Consider the following 22,837-nt stretch of genomic DNA (forward strand, 5'->3'; position numbering starts at 1 on the left):
CCAACCATCCTAGAATCCATAAGGTTTATTTATGGTACCTGGGTTAGAGCCAACAGTCTTTGTGTATTTATAGAAGTGTCTAGTTGTTGTTCCTTGTTGTGGTGGGGTATGTATGGATATATATCATTGGCTGAACCCAGAAGTGGGGTTCCGGTAATATTAGCCCCCGCTCTGCTCAATCTGCTAGCTAAGAGCTTTTTCAATCACGGACCACTATCTATATGTATATATATATACACATACAGGCTTTTATCCCCGAATTTCAACCTAAAGGCTTTATAACTACTCTTGATATGATGAGTGAACCAGAGGCAGGAGCAGGACCCAAAACGGCAACAACGCCCTCTGAGAGGATTGGGGCTCCTGATCAGGGTGACTTTGTAGACTCAGAGGATGAGTACGAGTTCGACGAAGTGGCAGAAGACCCGGAGCTGTATGCCCAAGGTTTATATTATCCTACATATATTGGAGAAATTCTTGCCAACAGGTATCGCATAGACCACAAGCTAGGTCATGGTGGCTTCTCTGTTGTCTGGATGGCTTATGATATGCTTAGCAAGAGGGATGTTGCCCTCAAGGTTATGGTATATGGAGACGCTGGAGAGCATGAGTACCATGTTCAACGCGAGGTCGCCAACGCTGTGTCGGATACTTCTCGTCTTCTGCTATGCCAGGACGCCTTTATTCTTTCGGGCCCGCATGGCCATCATCGAGTACTTGTCCTCCCGTTGCAGGGCCCAAACCTCAGAGACCATATCCGAGAGAAACCAATCGTTGCCCGGATGTTGGCTGCGAAACAATTGTTACACGGCCTGCGGGCGCTGCATGAAGGTGGAATTGTACATCGTGGTAGGTCGCCTCGGGGCAGGCTTTCCGTTAGATCTAGCAGATCCCAGAGCTCCTTGTATAGCTAACATTCTGTGTATAGATCTGAACAGTGCCAATGTCATGTTTGGACTTTGCCCACTCAGTAGTCAAGACACCACCACCAAGTATCAATATATTGGACGTCCTCGGAAGATGATGCTGCCATATGTGCCATGGAAGCCATGCGAGTTGGTTATGCCGATGGCTCCGCAGAAGGAACTGATAACGGATGACGTTTACCTCGGAGATTTCGGCATGGCGATTCGAGCCGGTACACCGGTAGTACAGAAAGTGCAGTCACCTGCTAAATACTGTGCCCCAGAGCGAGTACATGGCATGAATCCAAGTTTCGTATCTGATATGTGGAGCTATATGTGCCTATTTGCCGAGTTATATGGGAAATACCCTCTCTTCTCGGGCTCAGCCAATTCTACAGTCATCTCATTCATTGTAGATACCCTTGGTCCACTTCCGGTACAATGGAAAGGCTTATATGATGCGGGTGGCTTATGTGATCCTGAGTGGTACAGCCAGCATCGGAAGCCGAGTTCCCACCTTGGCCTCGAAAACAAGATAACATTACTTCGACCTGATATTGCTACGACCGAACAGCGACTTGTGCTGGATATCTTGCGATGGGGATTTTCATACCTACCGGAGCACCGCCCGACCGCAGCGCAGCTTCTGGATAGTGTCTTATTTAAGGACCTAATGGCTATCTATGGACTATGATGCTTTATAGGCTGGAGTTAACTGTTATGTGTATACAGTATGGCCACTGGTACTATTGTATGTAGCTACTGGGGCAATATCATGATCGTATAACTCTTTATCACACAATAGACCACTCGAGTAGTCTGGTAACAGCAGGGTCCGGGGGTAGCCATATACCCAAATTGGATATTCGCTTGAAGTTTGCTTAATAAGATTGGAAAAACCGGTTTCTCATGGGCGATTCTACCTTGTCTACTTTGGACCGTTGGTCGTCATCCAGATGTTGGTTGTTAGCTCTGCAATCCCCGGTACGAACCCTTGGTAGCTTAGATCCTCCCAAACTTTCGACAAGGGCTCAGCTAATAAACGTTGCTTCCTCAGCCTCGACCCACTACACATCTGAACTAACAAACCTTTAGCAACTGCCTACATCCTCCTATCGGCCTAGTCAAGACACACAGTTCAGGGCACATATAAGTATAGAACCAACAACCAAAACTCGGAGGTTACTTAACTGGGTAATTGATAGCTGGTTAGCAAAAGGACCGTTATTGTTTCAAATCAATCCGTTAGGGCCAACAAAGGCCTGCCGATTAATACACTGCCGTGCTTCTATGGGTGGGACGTGTCATGACCCTTCCTGTAGCCCTGGTAAGGCGTTTCCAGCGATGGCTCATGAACTCTGCCTGCTACTGACCGCTGATGCCAAAGATTAAGCCAATAAGGATGGCGTTGTTAGAGCCTAGATCCACCACAAATCTGAACCAACAGGCCTTCGGCAACCGCCTACCTACTTCTATCAGCATAGCCAAGATATACAGTTCACTGTAAAGTATGTTTAGGACCAACAAATATACCTCGGGGATTACTTACTCTGGCAATAAATAGCAGCAGATTGGCAAAAAGACCGACAGCGTTGTTTCAGTTCAGTCCCTTAAAACCAACAGACGGCTGATAACCAATAAAACGCCCCGTTTCTAGCGTTAGGATTTCCAACTCCTGGCCCCGGCAAGGCATATCAAGCAGCTTACCAACGCAGCGGTCCATCCTCTCTCTTACAGTAAGCCTCGGCCTACCAGGCCGCATTGCTGCAGAGTTAGGTGGATGGCATCCTGTAAGACTGTTCATCCATATCCTGCACCAGCACAATTGGACAGGGCCATATAACCGCCTTGGGTAACCTGCGAGAAGGGGTTAGACTATGAGCATCTGACGTAGAATCAGGAGATGTTGCCGCCATCAATTCGTAAGGGTTGGACATTTCAGGTACATCGAGCTTGAAGAAAGAAAGATTGAGAATGAGCCAGAAGCTGGAGGACAGCGGCTACAAGACTAGACGCCTTAATTGTCTCTACAATCGCAATTGGCCGGTGTTAACACACGTAGATAAACGCTTGCACCGCTGGCTTTGCTAATATAGAGAAAAACAAGATAAGGCGGCGATACACTTGCGCGGCTGTATGTGGCTTTGATAATACTAAGCGCTTTTTAGCTAGAAGATGCATACTCCGTGACATCTGGTAACGTGGATGATGGATTGAGCTAATCTTTGGTGACTAGACTGCCCAGTCCAGCAAGAATGGGGATCATCACTCTCTTGTCAACCTTAAGATCTATCTATCTGTTACTTACCCTCGGCCTCTGGCAAAAAAGACATCCTTATCCTTTGGCTATCATCTGCTTATCTTACTGCACTATACCCTTCCGCCCTGAAACTTTGCTATATGACTAATATATGTACCATCCTTTCTTGCTCTGATGCGTATGTTTCCTCCCTATAATGGTATAGAGGATCTACTGTCATTGCGGTTCAAGTCTTCCTTATCTTCTTTACAGTATTGGTTGTTATTTAGCTGTTGGTTACTAGCTCTATGATCCCTGCTACTGACCGTTGGTGCTAAAGGTTAAGCCAATAAGGATAGTATTGGTGGTACCTAGATCTACCACGCATCTAAACCAACAAACCTTTGGCAACCGCCTGCCTACCTCTTTTAGCCTAGCTAAGGCATACAGTTCAACGTAAAGTATGTCTAGGACCAACAACCAAACTTTGGGATTACTTGCTTAGTCGATGAATAGCAGTAGATTGGCAAAGCGGCTAATAAAGTTGTTTTAGCGTAGTTAGTTAGAGCCAACAGACGGCTGATGACCAATAAAGCACCCCATTTCCAAGGAAAAGGATTTCCAATTAATATACTCCTGGCACCCTGGCAGGGCATATCGAGCAGCTTACCAACACAGCGGTCCATCCTCTCTTTTACAGTAAGCCTCGCGCCTACCAGGCCGCATTGCTGCAGAGTCAGGTGGATGGCATCCTATCAGACTGTTCTTCTGTATTACGGCCTGAATGCATTAAACGGACCAACATCGTCACGTAGCCGCCCATATTACAGACAGGAAAGAGACTTAGGTCGCAGTGATAAGGTGCGTCCAACGTACAATAGATGGCGCGGCATAGTTAGCTCTTTGCGGCTGGCGTTACGCCGCAAGGGCCGGATGTTTCAAGCAGGCAGGGCTTAAATAAGTATAGAGTATACGCGGGAAACTGCAGGAGCTGGAGGCTGTTGGATAGCGGCTGTAAGGCTGAAAGCGTCGGTAGTCCCCATGCTGTGACTGGCTGGGACCGGGATGGATGGATGAATGAAAGCATAGACTTCTGACTGAACCAGCGTAGAGAATTTGAGGGCCAGGCGGCAATATACTTGCGCGGTTACTCATAACTGCGATAATGCTAAGCGCTTTCAACAACCTACACTCTGTTGTCTCTAGTAGCATGGATAATGCATTAAGTCAACCTACGCTGTTGGATCAGACTTAGGTCTAGGACGTGAAGTTTGTTTAAAGAGCCCTAATAGCAACAGAGACAGTACTTATGTATTGACTTAAATATTTACCTTCTTACCACCTTCTCTCTGCCAATAAACAATGCGCCCTTTTTCCTTAGTTATTATTTATTTATTGTACTGCACTATATACTTTAACTACACTACACACCTTAACTACACTACGTACTTTAGCCCTATTACTCTGCTATCTATATATTACTTATACAGTCTACTTTTGCTCAAATGCGTACGTTCTATAAGTATATTCGGATGGAAGATGTACTAACAGTGTGGTTTTAGAGCTCTGGATTATAGAACTACTTGTTATCTCCATCTTCCCTGTGGCAGGCCTGGTGTTTTACAGTAAGCATCCCGCTTATCTGGTGCTTGCCGTCAAGGCTGTTGCGTAAACTAACGGAAACCAGCACTGTCCCTGACAGGATGTGTATCAGATAGCCCTGGACTTCCCAGTATATACCTCGTGGCTATAAATAGCTTGAGTACGGTGGAACTTCGTGTTGGTTATTTCGGTAAGGTCTGCCTCTGTATATGTGCAAATGCCATTTAGATCGATAAAATGGATTCTCGGCCGTTGTAAGTAATGAGTCAATGGCTAACTTCGTATAGGAGTATGTATGTCTGGACACAACAGCCACTTTTGCGTTGGCACCCCTTATTCGGCATCGCCCCAGTCGCTCAGCGCCGCACTCACCTCTCAGCTGGGCCGGGAGGACAAGGGCCCTATGGTTCCCAGCTTACCTATCCTCGAAACTGCTCTGCAGCTGCAGCGGAACATCTTCTTCTGCCTGCAAGCCTTTGCTGGGGTGCTCTTTATGGTTAGCATCCTATTTTTCGTCACTCGGGTCTGTATACAGATGAGCAAGGGGAGTAGCCGGAGCTGGCGCTTTATTAATCAACGTTGGTCTGAGAAGATCCTCGTAGCGTCGGTCGCTATCTCCGTCATCAGTGCGGCGTCTACCACGCAGACGGGAAATGCGCTCCAGTTCGCCACCAAGAAGCCGGGCGCCACGTCGTTGGACATCAAAGTTGGCTATACGCTACAGGTACTTGAGTGGCTTGCTTTTGTATTCTCTACAACTTTTTACATTGTTATAGTGAAGCGAGTTGCTAGGAGGACAAATGAAGGGCTACCTGGTGGCGAAAAGCTTACAAGCTTTCCCATGCAACCACCGTCGCTACCCGGAGGATTGCAGCCTCCTCCTCCATCGCTACCCCGAGGACTGCAGCCTCCTCCTCCTCCTCCACCACCACCACCCCCTCCTCCTCGATAGTTATACTACCTTATTATATAGCCACTATCTTTGCAACATATACACATATATACCGGAATGATTAAGCAGTATATCTCAGGATATAATTTAATGTAGAGAGCCTATACAAAATGTGTATTTCGATTGATGAACCTAGTGAAATGATGTAGTTAATACTCTTTAATTTATTATGTAGGAAGATATAAAATGAAACAAGACGTTATAACTCTGCTCGGTATAATTGTATCTACCTAGCCTCCTACCCTATCATACCATTAAAATATATGACCTGAATGTACGGGCCTACTTTCATATCCAGTCGCGCCAAGCTAGTGGTGATATGCAACACGGCATCTACCATCCTGCTACTTTTAACCTTCGTATAGGTAGCCCTAGCTCCTATCCAACACCCATCTCTCTCACAGGTCATATTCAGATAGAGGTAAATGTAGATATCTACGGATCTGCTTAATAGAATAGATAATATTAGATAGGTATGCGCTCTGTTGTGGATGGGTATCCGGATCCTGGTTTAGCACGATGGCTGCAACGGTGTCTGTCAGCTTGGCATCATCAGGAATGGTTATGCATGGCTTGATGATATGTGTGCAGAGAACTGTGCGGCTGCCGTTCTTGGCAGTCACGGACATTACGCCGTTGATCTTGTCGGGGTTGGGGAAACAGAGTACCTGCTGGCAGAAGCAGTAGTACAACACGCAGAGGAACCTTTGTGCCGTGATGAACGGACTACGGCTGAGCTGCTCGAACGCCTTGATGGCCCTCTTAGCCTCCACGCGGAAATGCTGGCTCTCGAGATGTCCACGGCTAATGTCACTATCGGCGAGAGTCCATGCCCAGGCAAAATAAGTCGAAACGTGCTTGATGAAGAAGCGGTGGTTCCCTGGAGGATTGCAGTCTCTGCCCTGCACGGCTCTTGACTCAGCACGCACGCCAGCCAGGGTAAACTCAAACACGTCCATGTCTGGTACTCTTTTCCTTCTGCCCTTCGCCGGGAAAAGAGCCAGGTATGCCGATTCCTTATAGCTGCGAATCAGAAGCTGTGAGAGGATTCCGAGCACCTCCTCGGCCTGCTCGCGCGTGCGGATGTCCTTGCTGACGGCGAGGCTGATCACCTGGTCGATAAGGTGTCTGGACTGCCGCAGCGATGCCTCTTCTAGCCAGTGTGCCTTGATGACGAGCTGTGGCACCTGCAACAGGTCCGTGGCCCAGTCGTGGAGCCGGAGTTCATGCCAGTCCACTACGTCTTTCGGGAAGAAGGCAAACCCCCGCTGCTCTCTAGAGCGGGCCATATCGAGACCGATCTTGCTCCTGGCACCGACTACAAGGGGCGCAGACAATATCCTGGCTAGCGCGTGCGGCTGATGGTTGACGAAATGCCGGAGAGCGAGCGTCACGATGGCATAGAGCGATGCCGCTGACTGCGGCGTAGATGGGTCTCGCGCCCAGTACGACATGATGTAGTCCATGAGCCGCAGATGCTTGTCGATGTTCTGTCGCACGAACGCGTTAAAGTCTCCAGCCGCGAGCACGTAGAAGGCATTCCGGTCCGGTGTCACGGCAACGGCGCCTGGCCCGTCGGATAGCCGGTTTGCTCGTTTGATCAGACGCCACCAAGCCTCCTCCGCCGGCCGCAACTGAGCCGCGAGTGTTGTCGTGATGCGCAGCTCAACCCGCCAGCCGTACCCCCGTGACGGGTCCTCGAGGTTGCTAGCCATGCGCTGTATTGACTGCGATAGTGCCCGTTCTGCGTCCTGGCGGCTAGCCTTGATGTTACCCTTTCGGGCCACTGCTGCCCAGGCCTCATCGCTGTGCGCAAGGTTGAAGATGTTGGGGTGTGAGAAGGCCCAGATGGCGGCCACGTTGAAGTTCCCCTCCTCTACGGTGTAGGATTGTATATACGAGACGCCGTGCTTAAAGATAGGACTAGTTCTCCTGGGCTCTGAAGTGATGGAGATGGAGTCTCGCAGCATGTGTACTGGGTACTCCGTCGTGACGGCGCGAGGGATGCGGGGAGGCTTCCAACCCTCTCCTGCAGTCTGCTCCTCCTCGCTTCCCCTTTCGCGTGGAGCTCGCCTGTCGTCTTCGTCAGGGTCATGTTCACCCTCCCCTTCCTCATCTTCCTGGCTACTACTGGCCTCATTATCCCAGTCATTATCAGCCTCGCCCTCCACCCGCAGGGCAGTCCTTCCGAGCAGAGCCTCCTCAGACTGTCCGTAGAGAAAACGCAAGGTGTTGTACTGGCAGCACCGCCGAGCCAGAACGGTATGCCCACTTCTCGTTGGCAGGAGCTCGGACGCAACATCGACAAGCTGGGTTTGCCTCCACGGCGTCGGTTCTGTTCTGTCGTCTTCGTAAGGAGGGTTGCCACTGCCAGTGTTGGCTGTCGGCTCCTGTTCGAGGCTAACGACGCCACAACGGGCGCGGAAGTTTCCCAGCACCCCCGCGATGCTGCTGCCGGAGGATTGATGCCACAGCTTGGTGTCCTTATAGCTGCAGAGGAAGATGGCATCGCCAAACTGCCACAGCCTACTTGCGTCTTCCGTCTCCCGTACGCTCCCGTCGGCTGCTATGTCGCGCTCTGCACGATTAAGTGCCTCCTGCATGACGCTCCACAGCCTGGGTAGGTTCTCTTCGCTATACGGTACCTCAAAAGCCGCCCCGCGTACAGCCGCCGAGCCCGACGACTCCATGGCTATGCGCGATGCTGCCCGGACGGAGTCATAGCTTCCAGGCAGGTGGTGCACAAATTGTGGTCCAATCTTCTCGATACTCGGCCTGATGAAGCCGTCGAAGAAAAGTCGATTCTGCTCCTCTCGCAGAGGCACTGGGCCCTTCTTCCGGCATTTCTCGTCGTAGAGTCGCGGGAAGAACATATAGACCGTTCGTGGCCTTTGGTGCGCAAGCACGGTGTGCGGGATCTGGTAGATAGGGACCTGTTTGATCTTCTCTCCCACCCGTATGGGCACGCGGACGTGAATAGACTTGGAGAGAAGGAGGCTCGGCTGGGCTGTGATACATATGTTCAGCGGCCCTCTCAGACTGCGCGGGTCTTTGGTGACATGTAGGAAGCTGTCGATGTCGTGAACAGCGGGCGCCAGCTTCCGCTGCGGCACGTCGTCTCGGTGGAGGCATACCTCGGCATCTGACCAGTCTTTGTCCTCGTGCCAGCCCGCGAATTGGGCCTCGAGCCGGCTAGCTGGCGGCAGCTGGTCGCGACGGAGACCCGTGACTGAAGCATCAAGGGGTCGGACGGTGCGGTCTAGGCCGAACTGTCGTGACTGTTCCTCTCGCTCAGCGAAGGACAACCCGCTGACTCTTGCGCTAGACCCAGCCCACGTCTCGCGCAGGTGCAGATGGCGGCGGCAAGTTGCGAGGTGTGTTGCGTCCTGGTCCCTGTGTTGATCCGCCGGGCATGATACCAGGCCGGCGGTAAGGATGTAAACGATACGCCGAGCCAGTTTCTCCCCTTCGTCCAAGCTTTCCTCTTCAACCCAATTATAGATTTCCTGACGGGTGGGCAGTTCCGCAGCAACGGGATCGGCTCGTTCTTCGTCATGCTCTTCGTTTTGGGGATTTTCGCTTTAGGTAATAGCATCTTCGCGTAGGTTACTATTTGCCCTATTTATTATGCCGTCTAGGGCGGATTGTTAGCAGACCGGGTGTGTTATATAGAGATTGAATGTTTAACCTGGGTAAGGCCCATTACTATATGGAGGTGTTGAGCGTATATGCCACGACCCGTCGTCCTCTTCGGCCGGATCCATCTGCATATCGGAGCCGTATACTAGCGACTGGTCATTCAGTAACACAGTTGTCGTCCGGTACAGCTGCGACTGTCGTGTTATCATCCATCGAGTCTATACAATCAATTTCGTATAAGTATTACAGTAACATGTTGAGGGCTGCATCTGGAAAAACGCACCTGGTATGTATTCTTCTCCACCGTAGTGTCGTCTAACTAGAGGTCTAGATGAGAGCGGCTTGTTAAAATCTCTACCTCGTCGCAATGTGACATTCCCTGATGGCTCTTCGGTCGGCAGTGATATATCTAAGCTCAGAGATAATGATGATGATAATGGCTCGGGGAAGGTAGTGTTTATTGCGACATGGTTTGTGCCACTGCCATTGCCCGATCTGCTGGCAAACGTGCTGTTGCTAGTGGCAGAGGAAAAATCCGAACGAAGCGTGCCAGAGCTAACCGCTCTTGTCGGCGTTCTTCTTTCCGATGCTGTAGGTAAAGGTGAACTTGACTGCAGGTATCGCAGGATAGTTTCCTGAGGGTTAGCTGGATGGACGCCGGATGAAGACGAGCGAGAAGAAAAAAAGCCTCCTCCCCTGCGACCCTTGGACTTAGACTGTATTCTTGACGCGTCTTTGGTTTTCTGCCGCCCTGGAGCCATAACAACGATTGTAGTACGACTATTTGATGGGCGATAATAGGCGTTGATCTTGTCTAAGGATATTGCCTGGGCTTTGTTATGTTATGTTATGGTATGTTATAGAGGTACTACATGCTAAGTCTAGGGTAGTTAATCATAGGATAAACTTACTTCATAACAGTTGCTTCAGATATCCCCTTAAATTTCCACATATCTTTAGCACAAAGTTTATTATTAAATTAAATGTAACTTGAATGATTTTCGTTTACATCTTTCATATCCAGCATACTATCACATGTGTAATAAGGGGTTCATTCCGGTACACCCATGCCCCAGCCAGTAAAGTTAAAAACAAGAAAACCAATCAAAGTCCATTAAACAACAGCTATAGCGCAACATACCCCGGCAGCTTTGGGAGATGATTACGAATACATTCATCGCTTCATTTTAAATCCCTTTGCCCCCTCGTCTACAACGTTATGAAGAAGGAGGCTATGGAAAGAAGTGATAATTACCAAAAGGCAGACCAGCAATATGTCACCAACGGGCAGAAAAAGGTCGAAGGTCCCGGCCTCCGCTGTCACAATGCAGTTCACTAAGCGTGTCCGCTTGCCCAACCATGCCGGCAACTCCTCCAGCACGTCCAGACCACAACCCGGGAGGCTCGGATCGCACACGCGTCACGCTCTAGACGACCGCGGTACCGCAGCTCTCAGACGTGACAGGGGTTCAACTTTATTCGTTGCCGATGATCCCGACGTGTCAGTGGCCAGTCCAAACCAGTCTCTCCGGCGGAAGACACTCAGCTCTGGACAGGATCCTGACGCCGACACGCATAGCAGTCTGCCATCCAGCTTCCTTCCGGATTCTACCTCCCTCGCCATCTCAAGTACAGAAACTGCTGGCTTGTTGACGCAGCATACATTACCGTCGTCCGAGGCGCCGGATGAGCAACATCCCATCGATCTGCCCAAGACCCTCTCCAGATACGAGAGGAAACTCAAGAAGTTTGTCAGCCAGTGGCACGCGTCCCTTGTTGAGAAGGGCATACCGGAGCATCTAGCCTACGAGCTCGCCAAGCACTGTGTTCAGGCCAACGATGGAGAAAACGATTCGGAGACAGACAGCCACCATGTGAGTCGTGTGAAGAAGCTACTCTTTCCTCCCTTACCAGGTGCGCTCTTGGGAGGCACCCAAGTTTTTCCGAATGCGCCGAACACTTATCAAGACGACATCGAAGACGGCGGCATCACTTCACGGCCATCTACCAATCTAGTTCCTACACAGGCCTCTCAACCCAATGATGAAACCGTCGTGGTACGACTAGGCGCCGATGCGCGAACACCGAAGCAGGGACTCGGCGGGGATGACAAGCCAACCACCCTGGTGGAGGCCCTCCAGGCTAAGAGCAGACTGAAGAACCATTCTGAGGAAGGACACGAGGCTTTTGATACCCTAGCCGTTGCCCGGAGGCTTCAAGAAAGGGACTTTGGCGGCAGACTATCCTCGCAAGAGATCTGCGTCATAGGTATCACCGTCCTATATGAGGTATTCGGTAGTAGAGGCCAGAAACGGCTCGCTGATGCACTGACACATCTTTATGGCCGCCATCCACGACGCCATCTCGCCGAGATCGACCGGAATGCGGGCAGGGTGGCAGACGAGATCCGCAAGGATGGTCCGGCGACACTATCCAGCTTCACCCTACGTTGGGCTCAGGCCGTTCAGCACGACAGCCCCAACATGTTGACGATCGACGACATTCGACTGATCGACATGAAGGTATCCCTCGTCCGTGAATGGGATCGTTGGTCGAGCCCAGCCGCAACAGGCTCAGATGGAGACATCGACGACTATCTCTCCAAGAACGGAATAGACGCCAACGCGGGGCTGGCACTTTCAACGAGAATAAGCAGGTATCTCAGCAGGAAGCTCGGTCTTCCTGAAGGCACCCTGGCCAAGAAGATCTATGCCTGGCGGCCACTGACAGTGATGGCAGACGTCTTTGGCGCTGGCATTTATGTCTTTGTCTCCAGGAGCCTATTTACGTGCTATAATAAGATTCGTTCAACCGATGGCACTAAGAAAGAGGATAAGTTCCGTGCCATGGCGCTGGCTGTTGCAGACGAGCTCCCCGACCTTTTGGAGATCTGCGAGGCATCGTACACGCATGTCGTTCTGCCCGTCCTGAAGCCCCTTGTCCAGGGCAATGATATACAAGATCTTTCCAGGGACGTGAGAGTCCCTGGCGTTCAGATGGCTACAGGCGGTGACCTACATAGCTTGCGAAAAATGCCTATTCCAGAACTCCTTGGTGTTCGTATACATCCACGAGGGTTTGTAGAGGAATTGGGTAGTGTGACAGAAGGCGATACTAATGCTAAGAGGACATTGGTTCGCCGACATTCTACTCTCCACGGACATCATAAAAACGGGAAAGATAGTCATAGTGATTGTGATAATGATGATGGAAGTGGAAGTGGAGAAGAAGATGAGAGTTATGATTAACAGGAACCAAGAAGTCAAGTGGAGATGAGTCTGATATTTGACAGGACTGGGACTCGATCACATATGTGATAGGGACTGGGGTTTGTATTACATATGAGTTTAGATGGATGTAATAGTGGAGCCCGGGTCACATATGCGATAGTGGGGCATGGATCACACATGTGATAATGGGACTCAATCTCACCTGTAATAGACAAACCCAACCCTAACAGCCCAGTATAAATATGAGCTTGTCTGTGATAAGAGTCGGTACAATCCAAGGGAATCCACTGCCAAAATACGGAATACGACTACAACAAAGTTGGCCGCCAACTGCCCGTTCAAGATTATCGTTCAATCTCTCCAGACCAACAATTACGAATGGTCCATGAGAATTGTCAGCCCTCTTCATCGAGATCACGGCCGATCGAAAAATCTTACCAAACACTACCATTGGAGAAGGTTAACAGAGGAACAAATGAATCTTCTGGTAGATCTCTGTCTTGACAAGACGATTTCCTGTCGATCCGTTCATAAGCAACTCTGTCAAAAGTGGCCAAAGATTCCTATTCGCAGAACCGATATTTACAACTGGCGATGGAAAGTCAACCAGACCAAACGTCAGGGCTACGGCCCTGCCAACGACTTTGTACGGACGCTCTCTGAGTCGAAGAAAGTCTGGATATGGGGGCTAGACTGGATTGGGGACGAATTCCGCTTTCGAAATGCCGCTTGGTGATATCACAAAGGTGGCAAAATGTGGCAACAATTCTCGTCATGTCTCCAGATTGATGCTACATATAGTACTAACTGCTATAAAATACCTTTGGTTACTGTTATGGCCGTATCCTCAGAGAAGACATCTATGCCTATCTATCTGTTATGGTTTACTCAATAACGAGCAAGATGCTAGTTTTGAGTGGTTTCTCAAGCAGGTATCTAGATTCCAACGAGCAGGCATCATCAGTCCCCCAGAGGTCGTTATCACAGATAAGGACGATCAATTGCGTAATGCAATCCGGCAAATCTTTCCCAATACGCAACTTCAGCTGTGCGTCTTCCATATCAACAGCAACGTGGTCTTATACATCAAGAAGTGGTGGAAGAAAGCCAACGACTCACTGGACTCTGATCTGGACTCTGATCAAGACAATGCAGACGCAGCTGATGTCCAAGAGCTGGAGCGTGGGAATACCAAGGTCAAAGACATGAAGAATGCAAAGCTTGGTCCTCTTCCCAAACGAGTATTAAATACTCGTGCCGGTCTGTACCTCCTCTGGAGATATATGGTATATACCAGATCGGAAGAAGACTTCAATCAAGCTTGGAGGCAAATTCAACAGACCTTTCCACACCAGGAGCGAATTCTTAGATATCTCAAGGATACATACTTGCCCGTGAAGAGAGAATGGGCTTGCTGCTATACTCGCTATTATCGAAACTTCGGATTGATTACTACAGCACCCGCCGAATCAAACCATCATTCTCTAAAGACCTACCACCTATCCCTTCGGTCTGACCTCCCTGATGTTGAAGCAGCAACGGCTAGTCAGACAGACGATAAACGTCAGCTGTATAAGGACAAAATACAGCGGGCAAATACCACTATTCGGAACCAGTTCTCGGGAAGAGAATGGCTTGGCCAGTTGCCCTTAGCTGTCACTCGTTGGGCATTAGACCAGCTGGACGAGATCCACAGGCTTATGGAATCAAGCGAGGTCTCCAAGAAGATGTTGCCACCTTGTACAGGCTCTACGAAAACTCAGTATGGCTTGCCTTGTGCTCACAGGCTCTTGGAGTTGGCTCTTCAAGACGAACCACTAAAGAAGGAAGACTTGGATCCATTTTGGCATATCAAACGATCACGAGACATTGACGATCCTCTTCTTCAAATAAAGCGTCCTCCAATGGGGATACCTAAGGGTCGACCACGGAATAGCGAACCATTTGGCAACGAACGTGCAATCCCAGAACAAGAATTTGCCCCTCAAGGCTCAACACGAAGTGGCGTGCAGAGGTCAGCGCGTCGAAATTACTCCCAGTTCGAACTAGGACCAACCCTTGACGAGGAAGATGCAGCTGACTTACATGACCAACAACCTCGGCGAAAACGGCGTAAAGTTGCTGTTTCAGTAACAACTCAAGCTGCTTGTCAACAGGCAAAGAGACAGGAAGATACGAACAAGCCAATTGAGCGGCATATTGCTCTTGAAGTGGAAGAAAACCCGGAAATAACAGAGTCGTCGCCTGCAAAGGAAACGGGAAAAGAAAAGGTTGGGGATAGCATTACTGTTGCAACGGATTAGGAAGTTACCCGGGAAGGAATTTAACAATTAAGGTAGTTCAATACTGCCTTAGCACCAAAGGTAGCTGCAATTAAGTTAGGACTAGTCTTGTATTTTCCATGGTTGTGGGCCGCATTGTTGGAAATGCCGGAGACATAGCTCACGGGGCGATGTCGGAGGCATTGTGGCTGAATGTGGGGGGGTGCGTACGAATTGAGAGTTGGGTGCGTATCAATAGAGTCTGTCATTATTTATATGTTCCGGGCGGACTGCAGCTGCTAGTGATGCAGTACGTAAGGGTGAGAATAGATAGTGCCGGGATAAAACAGAGAGTAATTTAAGCGAAACCTGGCTTCTGAATATTTAATATAACTAATCTACTCGCAATACATCATGTCAGATTGATGAAGCGTTCGAGGTATTGCGCCGTGATAGTCCCCCTCGATATACTCTATCTTGACGACATCCTTATTATATAAAGTGCAAATTCTTGAGGAGCTGGTGTTGTAGAAGGGAAGGGCCGAGTTGGGCATGCTGACTTGGATTTGGCCAGCACTATAGTCGCCTGTTGATGATGGGGTCGATATGTTGGAGGGGTTGGTGCAGGAGATGGTGCTTGCCAGGTGTCCGCAGTTATTAGACAAGGGAATGTATTGTTGGTTGTAGTCGTAGAGGATGTTGTAGTCTCTAGAGAATGGTGCAGGGCTAGGAATGGCATCGTTACCAGTGCTGAGGTTTCCATTGCAAACTGCTGATGTTGAGAGCTTGTCAGGACACAAAGGTTGTCGTGCAGTGAGAGGTGCTTCATGGGAAGATAACGAGGCCATTGGCGCCCCCATAATCTCCTTGAGTCGAATCAGCTCTCTCTCGATTGCCGTATTACGGCGTAATAAATCTTGGATGGTCTGGCCACGCCCTTGGTTGCTCTTGAGCTCCGCTAGCTCGCGCTCTAGCCGTTCAATGTGTTCCCTGGTGCGGATGCGTATCGCCCTCTGGGCCTCTCGATCGTTGGCTCTCTTGCGGGCGAGCTGTTCGGGAGTAAGGGTAGAAACCCTTCTGGTCTCTGAACAACGCTATATTAGTATGGTAATCATAGGTTGCCCTGTGCTCTTCGCTTGAATTCTATTGAATATAATGTATCGGAGACCTATAGCATCTGACTCAAAGAACAAACAAGGAGAATAGATGACTTACTCTTTCGCCTGGGTTTTGCGGGCTCTTTTGATAATGGTTGGATCATTTTGATTGTGTATGAAGAGGCAGAAAGCCGACTGAAAGTTGATGGCAAGCGGGACCAGCGGTACTAAATATACTCTCTTTTTGTTCTGCTTTTATGTGTACGTCTCGCTCTCTTGTCTCAGTTCTAAAGCCACCTGCACGGTGATGGTAGAACTAGTAGTATCCTTTATGTCCCAAGCCTCTAAGAAATGCTGTGTAAGGGAGGGTGTAAATTTGGCGCCCCTCAAAAGTCTTCCCTTGAACCCTTATGGAGACTCCTAAAGGCCTCAACTCCTCCCAATGTCTACACCATCATTTTAATATTGTATTTGTGGATGATCTATCGCAATCCCAGATAACTGGGGTTAAGACTAGCTTCAGCGAGGATCTACACTCTAAGAAACTGACATGCCAATAAGCTTTATGACAGTCGGGATGTCTCAAATCGAGTGCCAAGAATGCACATCAGACCCGCAGAAACGGCGACGGGAATGTCGAATTTTGTCTGGCTAACGTCTCGTCTAACAAGCCGCAATGACTGTGCATAAGGGATGACACAGATGAAAATCAATTTTTGCAATCTCGGCCTAACCCGATGATGGCCAATCAGACTACTCCTGTGACAAGCTCCCACGAGGCACGGACCAAACCCAGTTAAAGATAAAAACGTACAGGTCACAACGGTCGGAAATGTATAAATGTGGCCCCGGAATGTGTAACTAAGGAGGGAAAAGTCCTCCTTTCTGGTTGTCCTGACGTGGTGCTATGGTTTCATACAACTCAGGGGCCCAATCTTTATACGTCGGGATTCTCCGCCACCTCACTGTGGATGTTGTACATGAGCAACCCTGTTTGGGCTAGGGAAATCCCGTCTGTGGACGGAGGTTCACGTCCTAACAAGTCATCAATTTTATTTGATCTGAATTGGTGCTGCTCACTGGGCTAAGCCAGCCCCAGGCTCCCCCCATTTACCCCACACCTCCACCAACCGGCTGGTACGCTCCACAGGCAAATGATCCACCTCGTTCCTTCTTCTGGAGAGGATTGGCATGCCCCCTTGTTCTCACTCAAATACTCAAACGCTGCATGGAGTGCAAATAGACATTTAGGTGGACGTGGAGTCAGGTCTTACCCTAGAGTCTAGACGACCGGAGACGGAACAAGAAACCCTACATCCCGTAGGCTACCGACCTCCCAGTCTTCCTGAAACACTGATGATGAATTTTCGTAGGGATGAAAGACAAGAGGGTCCGGTGTCCACCTACGCTCATGTTCTTGCCTTGTCAGCATTCAACCGGCGCATAATTAATACTTTCGACACGATCTTGGCCAATCTGGGGAACGGTGTGAGATAAGACATTCTGGAGGCTTCGCGATCAACACAACTGGAGGCTCAGCAAGGACCACCTGTTTGTGGCTTCATTTTAGTTGGAACCGCAGGCAATACGTCATCTTACTGCGGCCTACCTGTCAGTTACCCAGCCTTAATGCCTTTCCGTTGATTTCTGCTACCGGCGCATCAAGGAATATTCCGCATGATATAGTACTACCACGGTAACGCCATGATGTGCCTCGGTGACCAGGGGTAATATATCAAAACCAGCCAGTCAGAGCCGACTACCTACATGACACCCAGCCCTGACCCACAAGATAGCATCACAATAATAATATACATCCTGCCTAGACTCTTTCCATTTCACCAGCATCCCCTCCTCTCTTATATGACTGCATCTCGTCTCTAAGAATCCTGGCTGAAAGTCTGGAATTGCAATCATTGAGGGGGAGATGACACATCACCGCACGTGGCTTGGCAATAACAATTAGCAAAGCACGTATTGTTCCCACTTGTACGACCGCTAATAGTATGGAATGGAGACCACGGAAGTTCCCGTGTGGCAACCAATCCCCTTAGGCGGCATGACCCTTCACCAGGTATCTTACCCCTTGATTCTAGGTACGATAACCTACAAGAGCTGCTCTAGTCAGAATCAAGCCACAAGACACATGACCCTCCTCAAAGAGCCCGACATTTGTTGTAGTTAGATGAGTTTATAGATAAGTGATGATAAGGCTTATTTGTACACATTCCGTGTGCACAGCGTGATTATCTTAATGGGTTAGAATCTCTTGTTGTGAACACTCTGTAGGGCCATGCCGATTAGAGGGATAAAGCATTGTCATCGCAGAATCAAGGCTCCAGTATAAGCTTAATTTAGTGCTCACTCTCCAGGATGCCTACCTAAAGAAATTGTACCCCAATAGTGTGTGTTCTTCTGGACTGCGTCCACTTGGGTGCCACGAGTCATTCCCCTCGCCACTAGTCGCCTCATATCTACACCGCTTGAGAATCTTAAGATGCGGGGAAGAAACTCGCACGATCAAATACTCTATGAGCTCCAATAGGGAGTGCGATCACGTTGAGGTACCAGTGCGAGCGGGTTAATACAGAGAATTTCAGGTTCACTTTCCCATTTTTCATGTTCAAGTATTGTTCGTACCCGCTAAAATAGTAAATTTATTGATGTTTGAGAGGAAACTGAACCTGAAAAAGTCTGTACAGGTGTCTCGGTCAGTATCTTCGGCCACGAAGGGAAGCGTATGCAGCAGTGTCTGAGATCACTGGGGGTGGGGAGCCCAGCAGAGAGTTTCATGATGCTAGCGCCGGAACGGGACTTTGGGCAAATAAGCTCGAAAATAATGTCCCCGGTGACACTGCGCCTCCGAAGCTAGGGCTGCGCCGGACAAATGGGGATAATGGAGTGACTCCGTCTCAACGGCTCCCAGTGCTGAGGAGCTGCAGTAATAAGCTAGCGATAATGAAGACCCTGAAATTACGTACTTGGACCACAATAATCAAATATATCTCCGCACTTGGCCAGACGCTGACTCCACTGATTATTCTTGAATGGAAAACATCATAGCAATCGTGGTTTTCTCAGGAAATTGCCTTTTGTGATACACGGGACTTTACGGCGAGTGGAAAGGCTCGAATAATGCCGAAATCGCGTCAAGATGGCTGAAAACAATCTTCATTCCTCAGACAAAACTAGCAAAGGAGATAATAACTATGCTGTTATTATCGACGGTTGCGGTTAACCAAGCCGGTTTTTTTGCATACCCACCGGTTTAGATAATTTCCGAAGCTCTCGAGGAAAGAGAAAATAACCTCGGTCTATTACTCTTTCAGGGATTAATATAAACCCTATCATAGACATAGAGTTTTAAGCCAGCTACTATTAAGTATTAAGGCAGGGCTTCATAACACTTTAATAGTAATAAATATTAGCTTCAATATCTAGATATTTGTCACAGCTTAAGACCAGACCAGACCAGCCTACCCTAGACTCAGCTAGTGGGTCAGTATCACGTGGTGATACGTTATCAGCTAGACTCTTGACCCACTTCCAGATAGATCCTGAACGTAGCCCCAATGAATGAATTTATTCCGCCCGGGAGGATACGCCTCATAGGGCCCACAACATTAAGTCTCGTTACATTCTTTTCCGACTTCTAGCCCTATAACCCTCAAACATTACAATCCCTACTCCTCGCCACATTTCCCAGCCTCGCTTGTCCCTACGACAGGCCTGCTTAAAGGCCAAATTCTCCAAGTGTTCAGCGTCCCATCTTCAGCGGCTGAAGCCTGGTCTGTCTACCAGAGGCTGTACTATATTAGTTCTTGCTGTATTATATCGTTTGGCTTGTTAGTATATCTTGTATGTTATCATGTCCGTGTAGCATCCAAACGCCCCGTGCTTTTCGCAAACTTGATCGCTGCTCGCACTGCTGCCAGGTTCGGCCTCCACTTATGCCCGTCTTCCGCCGTCTTGCCTCCCAGGAAGAATGATAGATTACCCATCATTTCCCCGTCGACATTTCGCATGTGTTCTCGTTGCTTATCCCACCGTGGACATCGGAAGAGGAAATGGTCCACCGTTTCTTCTTCCTGGCCGCAATCGCACGTATGTGTCTCTGCTGCGCCTATCCTGTGCAGATACCTGTTGACCCGTGCCATTCCCGTTCGTAGTTGCACCAGGATGTCGGATTCGCGTCTCTTCAGGGCGTCATATAGTGTGCGCGTGTGCTTGCCGGGCAGCGCCTTATCGAGCTGCTTCGAATAGCTGCCTACGCTCTCAGGTAGCACCATGTGCTGCCGACGTTGTGCTAGTAGTACTCTCAGTCGGGTCGATCGGGCCTGGTACAGCGGTTTCGTTGCTCTGCATCCGCTATCTGTGGCTTTTCGCGCTTTGGTCTTTGCTTTTGCTCCCAGTGTGAAAGAGTCATTCGTGGGCGATACCCAACGCATCGTGATGGTGTTTCCACCCTTTCCAACTCGTTCGGCATGTTTGTAGATCTCCCGGATGGTGCCTTGTCCTGACTGTTGCCGAGGTTTCATAATCGCTTGTAGCGCCGATCGGTTTCTTGTTGCAATGATCACCTCTCGGTGTCGGAGCCCATCGGGCATGCACCTCAGGACCATTGCTATCGCTTCCAGCTCGGCCATGTATGCGTTTTGCTCGTCTCTCGGGCCAAGAGTAACGGAGTACTTTGCTATAACATCACCATTCACTCCTCCGTCCGCGGTGTTGCGCACAACGCCGCCCATGCCGACTAGTCCGTTTCTCGCAGAGGCGCTCGTTGCGATGAGCACTTGTTTCAAGCTGCTGGTCCCGGTCACGTCGTCGCCTGTGCCTGTATCTGCCGCTGCCTCCTTGTCTGAATCGTACCGGTACTCCACCACCATGTGTCTATGCCACGGTGGTAGCGCATATGGCTCGATCGTTTCCATCCGTTCTATTACGCCATCGTGGGCGAGTGCTAACTTCGTCAACGGCGACAGATATCTCCGTGTCTCTCTCACCCTAAGTGTTGCAAGCGGGTGCGTCTTCGGCAGTGTTTGCATGTTGACGTAGAGCCGTGTGCCGGCCTGCGCGTGGCGTTCATCGATGGGTAGAATACCAGCTTCAACTTCCGCCACTGCCATCGAAACCGTCTTGAAGGCTCCTGTGATAGCTTGCGCACCCATTTTCTGTGCCTCGTTCAGCCACCTGGTCTCCCTCCACCCGCGTCGGTGGGACCACACGTTCAAAGCGTAGTCCATCGTCGGGGCCACCGTTGCTACAAACAACTGTCTCGCCGTCCGGGGCGTCAACATCTTCAGCCTTCGTAGACACATGGCCGCCCGAAGTCCCCGTGCAGCTGCTTTCGCCATGTGTTCATCATACCGCAACTCCAAGTCCATCACCAGTCCCAGTATCTTGCCGCTTTTCTTGGGAATGATCCTTTGGCCCTTAATCATATACGGATTTTCGTCGGTGTGTTCGGGATGGCGTGTGAAGTGTATGATGACCGTCTTGTCTTCCTCAAACGTCGCTCCGCTCCGTCTCTCCCACTCCAGTGCTCTGTCGATGACAGCCTGGATGCCTACTCGGTTGGCTTCTGCTGTCGGACCCGTCACCCAGGCTGAGTAGTCATCGATAAAGGCGATCGATCCACCTTTTGCATCGATCTTGCGCTGCACGAGGTCTGCGTTGAAGAAAAGGAACAGCACCGGTGACAGCGGCGACCCTTGCGGAAGTCCAGCCTGTGGCAGCTCCCGTCGCTCAGAGGTGTAGCCGTTTACCACGATCGTCGCGGACCGATTGGAGCAGAAAGCGTCTATCCACTTTACCAATCCCTTGGGGATGCCTCTGGCTTCCAGTCTCTGCAGTAGTCGATCTTTGAACACCCCGTTGTAGGCTCCCTTGACGTCGAAGCTTATCAGGCTGAGCACCTTCCGGTTGCGCCACGCTTTGTAGATGTGCTCTTGGAGGAGCAGGAGTGCCTGCTCGGCCGATCGTTGCTTCCTTCCGCCGAAATGATTCGTGGGTAAGAGCCCGAACGTCTCTACCGCATACGAGATCCTGTCTGCGATGACCGCCTCTAGAATCTTGCCCAGAGTCGATAGAAGTGAGATCGGTCTCCAGGCCTTGGCCACCTTGTAGTTGTCCTTGCCCGGCTTCTTGAGCGGGATGATTTTCGCGCTTCTCCACTGGCCCGGCAGCTCTCCGTCTCTCAGGGATGTCCGAAACAGAAGCAGCACCCGGCCTCCCACTACGGGCCAGAGCTGCTTCCACACTATCGCTGGTAATCCGTCTTCGCCCGGAGCTTTCCATGCCTTGGCCGCCATCACCTTCTCTTCCACCTCCTCCGGTGTCAATTCTGGCATCGCTATTTCTCGCTGCGCCGGCCGGCGCTCTTCATCTTCGATCACAGCCGGCAGAGGGGGGAAGAAGACGCTGAGAAGCTCCTCTGCCTGTTCCACCTTGTCGGTCGTCGTCGTTCCATCTCTTCTCTTTAGAGGAGGTATCTTATCACCCATCGCTTCGCCTCCAGGCGAGAGGTACTTGGCCGATTGCCAGATGTTGGCTCCGTCTTCGAGGAAGCTGTCCCAGTGCGCCTTTTTCTGCCTCCTGATCGCGTCGTGGTATTCCTTTGCCGCTTCTCTGGCCTTTTGCTCCAGGTCTGCTGCCTCTCGTCCTCGTCGCCGGCATGCCCTTGCTTGGTTGCGCCAGTAGGTGTACATCCGCCGCAGTCGGGTCAGGTCCGTTGTCCACCACCTCTTGGCGTAAGGCGACGGTTTGGCTCGTGGGACCAGGTCGTTGATCGCGTCCAGCACCACCGACATCAGCCTATCCGTCTGAGCCTGCACTGTGCCGCCACACGGCAACGCTTCCAGCTTCGTCCTAACCCTCTCCTTGATCTCCAACCAAGGTGCATTCTTGAATAAC

At 50.2% G+C, this 22,837-nt stretch overlaps 6 protein-coding genes across 6 annotated transcripts; 4 read left to right on the plus strand and 2 right to left on the minus strand.

Annotated features, from left to right (window-relative positions):
• Positions 1 to 296: 296 nt before the first annotated feature.
• Positions 297 to 1,599, plus strand: B0J16DRAFT_324565 (kinase domain-containing protein; the record flags this gene model as incomplete). The annotated part of the gene is made up of 2 exons (XM_046125833.1): positions 297 to 849; positions 929 to 1,599. 2 exons carry the CDS (start codon positions 297 to 299, stop codon positions 1,597 to 1,599), a joined length of 1,224 nt encoding a protein of 407 aa, XP_045979461.1.
• A 3,231-nt stretch (positions 1,600 to 4,830) lies between these two features.
• B0J16DRAFT_293081 (uncharacterized protein) lies at positions 4,831 to 5,869 on the plus strand. Its single transcript, XM_046124355.1, has 2 exons — positions 4,831 to 4,936; positions 5,034 to 5,869. Exon 2 carries the CDS (start codon positions 5,042 to 5,044, stop codon positions 5,696 to 5,698), a length of 657 nt encoding a protein of 218 aa, XP_045979462.1. The 5' UTR covers positions 4,831 to 4,936; positions 5,034 to 5,041; the 3' UTR covers positions 5,699 to 5,869.
• Positions 5,870 to 5,927: 58 nt separating this feature from the next.
• Positions 5,928 to 10,289, minus strand: B0J16DRAFT_405187 (uncharacterized protein; the record flags this gene model as incomplete). Its single annotated transcript, XM_046132866.1, has 4 exons — positions 5,928 to 9,277; positions 9,405 to 9,462; positions 9,621 to 10,117; positions 10,249 to 10,289. 4 exons carry the CDS (start codon positions 10,287 to 10,289, stop codon positions 6,097 to 6,099), a joined length of 3,777 nt encoding a protein of 1,258 aa, XP_045979463.1. The 3' UTR covers positions 5,928 to 6,096.
• A 373-nt stretch (positions 10,290 to 10,662) lies between these two features.
• B0J16DRAFT_310782 (uncharacterized protein) lies at positions 10,663 to 12,585 on the plus strand (the record flags this gene model as incomplete). Its single annotated transcript, XM_046124987.1, has 2 exons — positions 10,663 to 11,211; positions 11,365 to 12,585. 2 exons carry the CDS (start codon positions 10,663 to 10,665, stop codon positions 12,583 to 12,585), a joined length of 1,770 nt encoding a protein of 589 aa, XP_045979464.1.
• Positions 12,586 to 14,065: 1,480 nt separating this feature from the next.
• B0J16DRAFT_349580 (uncharacterized protein) lies at positions 14,066 to 14,903 on the plus strand. The gene has a single exon (XM_046128930.1). The coding sequence runs from the start codon at positions 14,268 to 14,270 to the stop codon at positions 14,868 to 14,870; it is 603 nt and encodes a 200-aa protein (XP_045979465.1). The 5' UTR covers positions 14,066 to 14,267; the 3' UTR covers positions 14,871 to 14,903.
• Positions 14,904 to 15,226: 323 nt separating this feature from the next.
• Positions 15,227 to 16,089, minus strand: B0J16DRAFT_405193 (uncharacterized protein; the record flags this gene model as incomplete). The annotated part of the gene is made up of 2 exons (XM_046132867.1): positions 15,227 to 15,912; positions 16,044 to 16,089. The coding sequence occupies 2 exons, from the start codon at positions 16,087 to 16,089 to the stop codon at positions 15,227 to 15,229; spliced, it is 732 nt and encodes a 243-aa protein (XP_045979466.1).
• Positions 16,090 to 22,837: the final 6,748 nt, after the last annotated feature.

Source organism: Fusarium flagelliforme (assembly GCF_020744385.1).
Source record: "Fusarium flagelliforme strain FIESC 12 MPI-CAGE-AA-0113 chromosome Unknown B0J16scaffold_7, whole genome shotgun sequence".
Lineage (NCBI taxonomy): Eukaryota > Fungi > Ascomycota > Sordariomycetes > Hypocreales > Nectriaceae > Fusarium > Fusarium flagelliforme.